Source organism: Cyclopterus lumpus, chromosome 20 (assembly GCF_009769545.1).
Source record: "Cyclopterus lumpus isolate fCycLum1 chromosome 20, fCycLum1.pri, whole genome shotgun sequence".
Taxonomy (NCBI): domain Eukaryota; kingdom Metazoa; phylum Chordata; class Actinopteri; order Perciformes; family Cyclopteridae; genus Cyclopterus; species Cyclopterus lumpus.
In genome coordinates, this window is record NC_046985.1 from 7,501 (window position 1) to 20,397 (window position 12,897).

The window sequence follows — 12,897 nt, forward strand, 5'->3', positions numbered from 1 at the left end:
ACAGAACCAGAGCTTCATCTCCAACTGAACATATAACCAGAGCTTCATCTTTAACTGAACACAGAACCAGAGCTTCAACTCCAACTGAACACAGAACCAGAGCTTCATCTCCAACTGAACATAGAACCAGAGCTTCAACTCTGACTGAACACAGAACCAGAGCTTCATCTCTAACTGAACATATAACCAGAGCTTCATCTTTAACTGAACACAGAACCAGAGCTTCATCTCTTACTGAACACAGAACCAAAGCTTCATCTCTAACTGAACACAGAACCAGAGCTTCATCTCTAACTGAACACAGAACCAGAGCTTCATCTCTTACTGAACACAGAACCAGAGCTTCATCTCTTACTGAACACAGAACCAGAGCTTCATCTCTTACTGAACACAGAACCAGAGCTTCATCTCTTACTGAACACAGAACCAGAGCTTCATCTCTTACTGAACACAGAACCAGAGCTTCATCTCTTACTGAACACAGAACCAGAGCTTCATCTCTTACTGAACATATAACCAGAGCTTCATCTTTAACTGAACACAGAACCAGAGCTTCATCTCTGACTGAACACAGAACCAGAGCTTCATCTTTAACTGAACACAGAACCAGAGCTTCAACTCCAACTGAACACAGAACCAGAGCTTCATCTCTAACTGAACATATAACCAGAGCTTCATCTCTGACTGAACACAGAACCAGAGCTTCATCTCTTACTGAACATAGAACCAGAGCTTCATCTCTAACTGAACACAGAACCAGAGCTTCATCTCTTACTGAACACAGAACCAGAGCTTCATCTCTTACTGAACATATAACCAGAGCTTCATCTTTAACTGAACACAGAACCAGAGCTTCATCTCTTACTGAACATATAACCAGAGCTTCATCTTTAACTGAACACAGAACCAGAGCTTCATCTCTTACTGAACACAGAACCAGAGCTTCATCTCTTACTGAACACAGAACCAGAGCTTCATCTCTTACTGAACACAGAACCAGAGCTTCACCTTTGACTGAACACAGGACATCCTTCAGAGCCCAAAAGTTCACAAAGATTTCGTTGTTTTTTGTGAGTCTGTAAAAACCAAACTCCATCCTGCGCCGAGCAGTCAGCAGCCCGTCAGCATCAAACTTACAGACTTTGAATTGGAACAAGTACTTGGGCCGCGACTGATGACGTTTCACAAGTCCACAAGTACAGACAAGAACGCATGACTCTGGATCATTTCTCTGACTGAACTCTTCTTCTTTTCTTCCTCACTGAGAATCAAGTTTTCAGATTACTTCCACTTTCATGCCTGTCCACTAAATATAGAGCTAAAGATGGCTAGCTTAGCTTAGCATAAAGACTTGAAACAGGTGGAAACAGCTAGCCTTGCCCTATCCAAAGAGAACAACATGCATTCTATCAGAGAGTATGTATAATTGTATCAGAGAGAGAGAGTGTGTGTGTGTGTGTGTGTGTGTGTGTGTGTGTGTGTCTGTGTGAGTGTGCGTGCATGTGTATGTTACCATGGGGGACTTATAGTATCTGGTCAAGATGTTGATGAAGTCTGTGATGGTCAACATTCCTGAAATACACAGAGATTCATGATGTCTACACAGAGATTCATGATGTCTACACACACAGATTCATGATGTCTACACACAGATTCATGATGTCTACACACATATATTCATGATGTCTACACACACAGATTCATGATGTCTACACACAGATTCGTGATGTCTACACACAGAGATTCATGATGTCTACACAGAGATTCATGATGTCTACACAGAGATTCATGATGTCTACACAGAGATTCATGATGTCTACACAGAGATGCATGATGTCTACACACAGATTTATGATGTCTACACACAGATTTATGATGTCTACACACACAGAGATTCATGATGTCTACACAGAGATTCATGATGTCTACACACAGAGATTCATGATGTCTACACAGAGATTCATGATTTCTACACAGAGATTTATGATGTCTACACATAGATGCATGATGTCTACACACAGATTTATGATGTCTACACACACAGAGATTCATGATGTCTACACAGAGATTCATGATGTCTACACAGAGATTTATGATGTCTACACACAGAGATTCATGATGTCTACACAGAGATTCATGATGTCTACACAGAGATTTATGATGTCTACACACAGAGATTCATGATTTCTACACAGAGATTCATGATGTCTACACACAGAGATTCATGATGTCTACACAGAGATTCATGATTTCTACACAGAGATTTATGATGTCTACACACAGAGATTCATGATTTCTACACAGAGATTTATGATGTCTACACACAGAGATTCATGATTTCTACACAGAGATTTATGATGTCTACACACAGAGATTCATGATTTCTACACAGAGATTTATGATGTCTACACACAGAGATTCATGATTTCTACACAGAGATTTATGATGTCTACACACAGATATTCATGATTTCTACACAGAGATTTATGATGTCTACACAGAGATTCATGATTTCTACACAGAGATTTATGATGTCTACACAGAGATTCATGATTTCTACACAGAGATTTATGATGTCTACACAGAGATTCATGATTTCTACACAGAGATTTATGATGTCTACACACAGAGATTCATGATTTCTACACAGAGATTTATGATGTCTACACAGAGATTCATGATTTCTACACAGAGATTTATGATGTCTACACACAGATATTCATGATGTCTACACAGAGATTCATGATGTCTACATAGAGATTCATGATTTACCTACAAAGCCCTGTTTCTTACTCTCCCATAGTGGAGCAGCTCTCACTCCGTTGGCCACCAGAGCAAAGAATGCTTTTTTCACCTGAAACACAAATACCAACAATAATAATCAGTCGACCATTGCAATTAATTAATTAACTAACTAACTCTGACACTCATTTTCCTCTCTCTCTGTCCATTTATCTCTCTGTCTGTCCGTCCATCTGTCCCTCTGCCTGTCTGTCTGCCTGTCTGTCTGCTTGTCTGTCTCTCTGTCTGTCCGTCCGTCCGTCCCTCTGCCTGTCTGTCTGTCTGCTTGTCTGTCTGTCTGTCTGTCTGCCTGTCTCACCTGCAGTGTGGTGTCAAACACCACCAGTTTGGAGCTGGTCGGGATGATGTCATAACACTTGTGACACTTCATGAAGCGCATGTAGATGTCTCGCTCTGACTCTTCTGAAGCTGTGGAGGAAACAGGAAATATGTCATCATCATCATCATCATCATCACCACCATCATCATTTCTTTTTTCTCACACCTTCGTCAGCAGCCAGTTCCAACGTCCTTAGAACTTATTTTCCACCTACCAGTCTCACTTTAGTCACCGCATTACCTCCAGCGTGCCCAGTCGTATCCGCTCGACCACCCCTAACCAACTGCGTCACACGCTCAGGCAACAGATTCTCGCCAGTAACTAAATCGACCTTTCTCAATTAACATACCCATTTACACACAATCCCCACATCCTCAGAAAATTGATAACCGCTCTTGGATGCTATGCACTCAAACAGTCACTTCCCATATAGTACAAGGAACTCACAACAGTCATATTTACCTACTCTTTCCCCCTGCAGCGCAACGTCATTTGCCAAGCCTCCTTGGAGCCTCATCTGGAGACACCGGTCGCTTGCAACAGCCCAATCAGGAACATATCGTGGAACCGAGACCCCAAGATATATATCGTCAGGTTTTCGCAGCTTGATCTTTCCCCGAATTGCGAGCTCATGCTGCACCATCCCATCTTACCACCATGCCTAGGATACCATACCCACAGCCCTTCCTGTTTTTATCTCAGCTTCTTTTAAACAAGCCAACCACTTCGTACATAATAATTACATTACATGTCATTTAGCTGACGCTTTTATCCAAAGCGACTTACAATAAGTGCATCAAACCATGAGTACAACTCAGAACAACAAGAATCGAGAAAGTACAATTTCTTCAATTAAGTTAAACTACAAAGGGCTATCAGTAAGAGCCATATAAGTGCTACTAAAGTGCTACCACGGCGCTACCTTCCCTATTTAAGGTATAATCGAAAAAGATGTGTTTTTAGTTTGCGACGGAAGATGTAGAGACTTTCTGCTGATCTCAATTGGGAGCTCATTCCACCAATGAGGAGCCAGGACAGCAAACAGTCGTGACTTTGTTGAGCGTTTAGCTCGCAGTGACGGAGCTACGAGCCGATTGGCAGAAGCCGAGTGAAGTGAACGAGCTGGGGTGTACGGTTTTACCATGTCCTGGATGTAGACTTGACCCGATCTGTTCGCAGCACGGTACGCATGTACCAATGTTTTGAAGCGGATGCGGGCGGCTACCGGTAACCAGTGAAGGTCGTGGAGGAGCGGAGTAGTGTGGGTAAATTTCGGGAGGTTAAAGACCAGTCGAGCAGCTGCATTCTGGATGAGCTGTAGTGGTCAAATGACATTAGCAGGTAGACCTGCCAGGAGGGAGTTACAGTAGTCTAGCCGTGAGATGATCAGAGCCTGGACCAGAACCTGTGCCGCCTTCTGAGTGAGAAGAGGTCGTATTCTCCTGATGTTGTACAGCATGTACTTACAGGAGCGTGTTGTTGCGGTAATGTTGGCAGTCAGGGAGAGTTGACTGTCAAGTGTCACACCGAGGTTCCTGGTAGTCTGAGTCAGAGCCAACACTGAGTTGTTGAAGGTAATAGTCAGGTCGTGGGTGGGAGAGCCTTTTCCTTGAAGGAAGAGAAGTTCCGTCTTGTCCGGGTTAATTTTCAGGTGGTGTGCGGACATCCACTGAGAGATGTCAGTTAGACAGGCAGAGATTTGTGCTGCTACCTGTGTTTCAGATTGGGTAAACGAGAGGATCAATTGGGTGTCGCCAGTGTAGCTGTAGTAGGAGAAGCCATGCGAGCGAATGACAGCCGAGAGAGTTGGTGTACAGAGAGAAGAGAAGTGGACCAAGGACTGAGCCCTGAGGGACCCCAGTAGTGAGAGGACAAGGCTCAGACACAGATCCTCTCCAGGTTACCCGGTAAGTGCGGTCGGTGAGGTAGGATGAGAAGAGTAAGAGCGCGGTGCCTGAGATACCAGGTCCTGGAGGGAGGACATGAGGATCTGGTGGTTCACTGTGTCAAAGGCAGCGGAAAGGTCTAGAAGGATAAGGACAGAGGAGAGAGAGGCTGCTCTAGCAGTGTGAAGCTGCTCAGAGACAGCAAGGAGGGCAGTCTCTGTTGAGTGGCCTGTCTTGAATCCAGATTGGTGAGGGTCAAGAAGGTTGTTACTGTGGAGATAGGAGGATACTTGGTTAGAAATAGCTCGCCGTAGAGTTTTGGAAAGGAAGGGGAGGAGAGAGACAGGTCTGTAGTTGTTGACTTCAGAAGGGTCGAGAGTGAGTTTCTTCAGGAGAGGGTTGACTCTTGCCTCCTTCAGAGTGTTAGGGAAACAGCCGGTTGAGAGAGAGGTGTTAATAAGATGGGTGAGAAAGGGAAGAAGGTCGGAAACAATAGACTGGAGAATGTGAGACGGGATGGGGTCAAGGGGGCAGGTGGTTGGGCGGGCAGAGGTTATCAAGGTAAGAACTTGATTGGGAGACAGGGGAATAAGGTAGAAAGTAGAATATAGTTTAGTCCCCAGTGGTTAGTCCCTTAAATCCTAGCTGGTTTTGTTGCCTTTTCAGTCACTTGTGTAAAAAAGCAAGAAATCACAGTTCAAAATGTTCAAATTAGAAAGACAGTACAGACTAGCATTCTAGTATACCTAAATACAGCAGATACAGTAGTAATATAGCAGAGAAACCTCTTTATATACTCAGCAAGATACAGGAAGTCCCAGAAGTCAGTGGACTCACAGCTCAGATGCACTGGAGAGGTTGTTGTTGCACTTCTGAGTGAGAAGGGGTCGTATTCTCCTGATGTTGTACAGCATGTACCTACAGGAGCGTGTTGTTGCGGTAATGTTGGCAGTCAGGGAGAGTTGACTGTCAAGTGTCACACCGAGGTTACTGGCAGTTGGAGATCACACCACGTCCCCCATCCGCCTCGCAGGCCAAGAGTCCCAGTTCCTTCAAAGTCCTTCGCCCCCCAACCCGCCTATCTTTTGGTTTCCACCGGAAGAGAGCGTACTACTTTACAATGCATCAGTCCTTCGGGCACAAGAGCAGCCCGAACATTTCTGATCGCTTATCCGGATCCCTGACAAATGTCCATACACCCCCATATGTCATCCATCTCTTATATGACTTCCTCACTGTCACGCTGCCTTTCCTCAGTCCCAGTTTACACAGTTCCACACTGCAGGAACTCGGCATTCCTCCTTTATCAAAAAATAAATAAATAGGCAATAAAATACATAAAGAAATGCTAATCATAGACGCAGCCCTCTCCACTATTTTTAGGGGGGCACGTACGGTCCAAGACCATCGCAATCTATTCAGTCAACAGCTTTGTCTCGACATTATGCAGTTCACGCAGAGGCCCACTTTTGTTTCAGCTCAGTTCGGCATTCGATCCTCCCATCCTAGGTCGCAAAACTTGACCACTAACTCACTTTCTGTTCCTCGTGCAAGAAATTTAGCCCATAGGCACCAGCTTCCGACCCCCATCGACTGCGGTTCCACGGCTTTCCTCGACTTCCATCTCTACATCCCTTCATCCAATCATCCCTCAACCCCATCCCGTACCCTTCATCCCTTCATCTCTCTGCCCCCATTTCTTAATTTCTTCATTCCTCGAATCCCCTATCTCTTGATCCCTCAACCCCCATCTCTACATTCCTCATTACTTCGACACGCAACACCAATCCCTTCATCCAACACCTCTTATCCCACCCATATGAATTCAATTTCCCACTAATGCACACATTACTAACTTTGCTTGATACCCTCTTTGTGCTTTCTCGCCCCACAGGTTTTCCTGGTTTGCGATTATATCTGGACCGTGGTCCTGCCCAACATCCACCACTACTTTCATTATTATTAGTAGTCGAATCGCTATTACTATTGCCAATACCATTGCCAATACCATTGCTACCTTTACTATCATTATTCTACCATATCCTAAGCTGCTGTTATTATTATTAGTCTTAACTGTCCATCATTATTCTGCTTACTACTCTAATGAATAATTTATGGGTTAGGGTTAGGATTATCATATGCATTGAACGTGTCTTAACCCCACTACTAAAAAGAAACGGAGAGAAAATAAGTCATTTGGGGCTCTGTGTCCAGCCTCGGCCCACTCACACATAGTCATGCTACTCAAAGGTTTCCATAAAGCTGAATCGCATTCCACATCTAAACGTTTGCGCCTCACTTCAGACCTCACCTGCTGCATCCATACACACTACTCAGGCTACCAAAACAAAGTATTAGAGTCCATGTTCTTGCTGTTTTTCTTCGGCCTCCTGCGGAGCAAGACCAACCAACACGGTCCACCTCTCCCATCTACCTCTTCCGACTAGACTCATAATATTCATAGAATGTGTTGTAACTCTGTAACACTGTTCATCTGGTCACATGACATCTATTGCTTCTGTCCATCCGGGGAGAGGGATCCTCCGCTGTTGCTCTCCTGAAGGGTTCTTCCCTTTTTTCCCTGTGAAAGTTTTTTTCTGTTTTTTTGGGGGAGTTTTTCCTGATCTGATGTGAGGTCCTGGGACAGGGATGTCGTATGTGTACAGATTGTAAAGCCCTCTGAGGCAAAATAAACTGAATTGAATTGAACTCGTACCTAAATCTATAGGAACCCAGCCGTGACTACTTAAGCTTGAGATCAGTCAGCTGAACCTCTCAGCAAGACCCCATTTCATCACAGAGATGGGCAAGGGGTCCACACGTTCCTGGTTCCACTACCATTCATTCCGCATCGGAGTCAAGGAATCCCAGACCACATCATCAAGATGATGGCCGGTGGTCTTCCCCCGCTTACTTCTCCTCAAACCGCTCCAACTTGAACAACATCAGAAATGCTCACCGGCACTCTACTCCATTAAGCCATCTCTTGGGGACTCTGCACTGCCAGAGCTACTGAAGAGACGGCCCCCACTCGGCCCCCCACTCACAAGTCTCCACTCCAACCGTTCCCACCAGCCCCGGGACACCAGCGGCTCCGTCCAACTTTCTTTCCATGACCCCCTCTACCCTTCTCATTCCTTCATCCCTCCATCCCTCCATCCCTACATTCCTACATCCCTTCCTCCCTTGAACCCTTTTCCACTTCCAAACCTAACCTTCCCGCAATAAACCATTCGAAATCCATATCGTTATTAGCGTGATCTTTGTTAGTGAATTAATTATTTTGATCCATCCACCTCCACTTCCTCCCTGTAGTAGCTTTTAGCAGTCTTTATACTTCCTGGTTCATGATTACATGGATTACATATCTACGATTTAAAATGCATACATCTTTTTGCTATAAATGCTGTATGAGAGCAGCTTGATTTTTCTTCATGTTATAACTCAGTGACTATCAATGAACAAGTATTGTGTTTTCATCACATCATATTACTTCTTCTCTGTGCCATTGAGCTCCATTAGAAACACATCACTGTTGACCTGGGTGATATGTTCCTTCATTACCATGAACACCCACACTGTAGTGTATTTTTTTTTAATCATTCATCCATGGTAAATGAACTGTACTTGTACATCTCTTGACTAGTCTTGAGACCACTCAAAGCTCTTAAACTCTACACGTCATCATACACACATTCACACACATCCATACACTGATGGGAGGAGCTACCATGATGGGAAGAGTTACCATGCATCGGACCTGCCCATCAGGACAAACTAACATTCATACAACATTAATTAACCGCAGGAACAGCATGAACTCTGCAGGCAGAACAATGACAGAGGTAGACAGTTTCACAAACACTGTCCTGCTGCCACAAATGTGGATTGATCCACTGCAGAAAATAGTCCACAACAAACGCACTAATTGTTTGATAAACAGCTGTTTGAGGAAATTACTGAAGAACAATCTGTGAACTGGTGAGTGTAAATATTATATAGCAGTTTACAGTCTTACCGGCATCATCGGGGTCTGGCTGCTCCAACATGCTGTCTGCAACCTGCCAACAACAAACAACACAAACACTGTCAGTCTTCACCTGATCCCAGCTACAAACAACAGTTCCCTCCATAACTCATCTTTACATCATAAACGTTTACCTTATTTGTGAGACAGACTTGACATGCTTTGTTTCAAATGTATTACCATCCTCTCCTCTTGTTGTCTGCTTTATTAGATACCCATCATGTGAGTAAAAACCACCCGTCCCAATGATTTTCTACACAAATACTTGCATAAAAAATAATCCTTCAGCATTTAATGCATATCTTTTATCAGCCACAGGTGTGTAGTAAAGCCAAGTACTTTCAAACGCTCAATTCCTTCCCTCCACCGACTGTATGGGTTAAGGCTGCTGCTGTCAGGGGCCAATCACATGTGGCAATAAATACAAGTAAGCGTGCGGTGATTGGCTGTGAGCAAAACCAAACAAATGACATTTCTTCTTGATCTAGGCCAGTGGTTCCCAAACTTTTTCTGTCGTGCCCCACTTGGAGGCAGAAAAATGTTCGTGCCCCAACAAAATTGTAACTAAATGGTCCATGCAGAATTTTTATTGAAATAACAACTTTTGTCAAACCTGTGCTTTTTCAAATAATAGAATAAAGAAATTGCAATCACTTTTAATTAAACCAGATTGCTCCATCAGACAAAAACAAATAAAAAGTGCAATCACATAAAAGAACAACTATTTGGCAAATAGCTTATTGTGGCTGCAATTAACATGTTTGGCACTGAATATCTTTTCAAGATAATAACAATAAGTGCAACCTGTGAAAAACTAAATATATTTGGCAATAAAGAGTTTTACACTGAATATCTTTGCAAAACAAAATTAGTGCAGATATGTGTAAGCCATCAAGTTGTATCAGTATTAGTTCAAATTTACTCAGATTCCCAAAAGAATCAATATTCCCATCGAGTCGCCTGAACCACATCTCCAGCTTCCGAATGAAACCGCTGATCTTGTCTGCCAGCTGAGGAAGGTGCTTGTCTCTGCCTTGAATATGAAGATTGAATTCATTTAGCTTTCCAAATATGTCACTGATAGGCCAATTTCATTAGAAATTATTCATCAGTAAACTTGCCTGCAAACTAATAATTATAATCGAACTAATACATTTGACTCCAAAAAGTATATGCATGTGTAACGTTACAAATATAAAATAAATGATGAACTGAGTCCACCTCCTCTTTGCAGAATATATGGATAATATGTGTACAATTTCAATTGTATTGTAATGTCCTGTATGACATATGTCATGCATATGACGGCTTTCTTCTCTGAGCTCAAAGACTCGCGACAACCCTTTTCCTCAAAACCTCATGTAGTTCATGGCTCATCTGTCTGGCTGCGAGCGCCTCTCTGTGTATGACAGTGTGGCCATTGCACATATGGAGAGACACTGTTGATCAGCGCCTGCAAGCCCTTCCTTTTCCCTGCCATGGTCTGCGCACCATCTGTGCAGAAACCCACAACTCTGCCATTTCAGCCCGTGTTCTGTCAGGTAACTGCTCAGAAGCCTGAAGAGCTCATCAGCTGATGCCACTTTTACAAAGTGATTTGCCTGCATAAGGTATTCACCAAGTTTCCTCTGAAAGAACTACAGTGGCTTATTGAAGTGAATGGGGTGTAATGTCTCAAGTGTCTTCATACTGTCCACTGCCAGAGTTTTCAGACATGAAACACAGACTGGTCTCTCCTCATCTGCTTCGCCTGCGGTTAATTTTATTTTCCCTCCTGACAAATGTCTCTTCATTGTGCTAAGCTACTAAGCTACACGTGAGTTGCAAAGGATCTTGGACATCGCGCATGCGCAAGCCTAACCTGTTAACGCCGTAACCGCAACGTAAACATTGATGCGTACTTTTGTAATATGTGAAGTTCTCCGCACTGCCCCCGCGCCCCACCTGTAATACCTCGGCGCCCCACTTGAGGGGTGCGCCCCACAGTTTGAGAACCACTGATCTGGGCACAAAAAAGGATTAATTTCAGGTATTGTTTGGCTGGGGAAGTTTCCATACTACTTGTTACCGGATTATTTCAGAACAGGTTAGGGGTTAGTTAACTGGAGCACATGAAATGAATGGCCTTTGGAGCCTTTTAGCTGATGACCACAGTATATGTGGTCATCAGGTCTCTGGTTTATTATAGAGTTTATCTGGTCCTCAGGTATCTGTGTATCTACTATACAGTGTATCTGGTCCTCAGGTATCTGTGTATCTACTATACAGTGTATCTGGTCCTCAGGTATCTGTGTATCTACTATACAGTGTATCTGGTCCTCAGGTATCTGTGTATCTACTATACAGTGTATCTGGTCCTCAGGTATCTGTGTATCTACTATACAGTGTATCTGGTCCTCAGGTATCTGTGTATCTACTATACAGTGTATCTGGTCCTCAGGTATCTGTGTATCTACTATACAGTGTATCTGGTCCTCAGGTATCTGTGTATCTACTATACAGTGTATCTGGTCCTCAGGTATCTGTGTATCTACTATACAGTGTATCTGGTCATCAGGTCTCTGTGTATCTACTATACAGTGTATCTGGTCCTCAGGTATCTGTGTATCTACTATACAGTGTATCTGGTCCTCAGGTATCTGTGTATCTACTATACAGTGTATCTGGTCATCAGGTCTCTGTGTATCTACTATACAGTGTATCTGGTCCTCAGGTATCTGTGTATCTACTATACAGTGTATCTGGTCCTCAGGTCTCTGGTTATCTACTATACAGTGTATCTGGTCATCAGGTCTCTGGTTATCTACTATACAGTGTATCTGGTCATCAGGTCTCTGGTTATCTACTATACAGTGTATCTGGTCATCAGGTCTCTGTGTATCTACTATACAGTGTATCTGGTCCTCAGGTCTCTGGTTATATTACAGTAGCTGATCATTACATTTACTAGTTATCATTATCATCATGAAGTGACAGTGATGCTTCTGATAAAAAGGTACATTTTGTGTAAACGAACACCTACTTGACAGTCTCCGTTCTCTTTTCTCTCCTCCGGGTCTTTAAATAAGATGCTCACGACTCCATCTTCCTCTCCGGGTCTTATATATATATTATATATATATCTTAAATGTATGTTATATAATAAGATCCTCACGGCTCCATCTTGTGTTTCTGTCCCGGTTGGAAGGACCGATCTACCGAGAAGCGGTCATGTTCTCTCTGTAAAGATCGCCGCTGTGCGCCCGTCCGTTCGAACAGAACTGAAGACACCCTGCACTTCCGGTTTGATGTTTCATAACAAAAGCATACAAACACAATGCACTTCCGGTTTGATGTTTCATAACAAAAGCATACAAACACGCTGCACTTCTGGTTCAATGTTTCACAACAAAAGCATACAAACATGCTGCACTTCCGGTTGGATGTTACACAAAAAAAGCGTACAAACATGCTGCACTTCCGGTTTGATGTTTCACAACAAAAGCATACAAACATGCTGCACATCCGGTTTGATGTTTCACAACAAAAGCATACAAACACGCTGCACTTTCGATTCGATGTTTCACAACAAAAGCAGACAAGTGACAAAGTGCTGTTTGGATGAAGGATTCAGATTTGTTCTACCGATGTAAAAGTAGTTATACCACAGTGTAGAAATACTTGTGTAGGCTACAAGTAAATGTAGTTATACCACAGTGTAGAACTACTCTGGTACAATTAAAATTAATGCATACAGATGTTTATTTAAAAAATAGAAGCATCAACATAAACTAAAAGTATCAAAAGTACAATAATATTACAATACTATAGCATAGGAATATATCAGATTATTACAACGGATTATTGTAAATTATTGTAATGTT

The 12,897-nt window shown here is 43.0% G+C and overlaps 1 protein-coding gene across 1 annotated transcript in view; it reads right to left on the minus strand.

Moving 5' to 3' along the window:
• Positions 1-12,897, minus strand: part of LOC117749405 (5'-AMP-activated protein kinase subunit gamma-1-like) — a gene marked incomplete at its 3' end in the record, with an annotated part of 42,537 nt that overhangs the window by 5,692 nt on the left and 23,948 nt on the right. The window contains exons 6-9 of the mRNA XM_034559926.1: positions 9,026-9,068; positions 3,101-3,210; positions 2,773-2,854; positions 1,514-1,572 (exon numbers count right to left, since the gene is read on the minus strand). Of these exons, the coding sequence (XP_034415817.1) occupies positions 1,514-1,572; positions 2,773-2,854; positions 3,101-3,210; positions 9,026-9,068 (294 nt within the window). The remainder of the gene's footprint in view (positions 1-1,513; positions 1,573-2,772; positions 2,855-3,100; positions 3,211-9,025; positions 9,069-12,897) is intronic.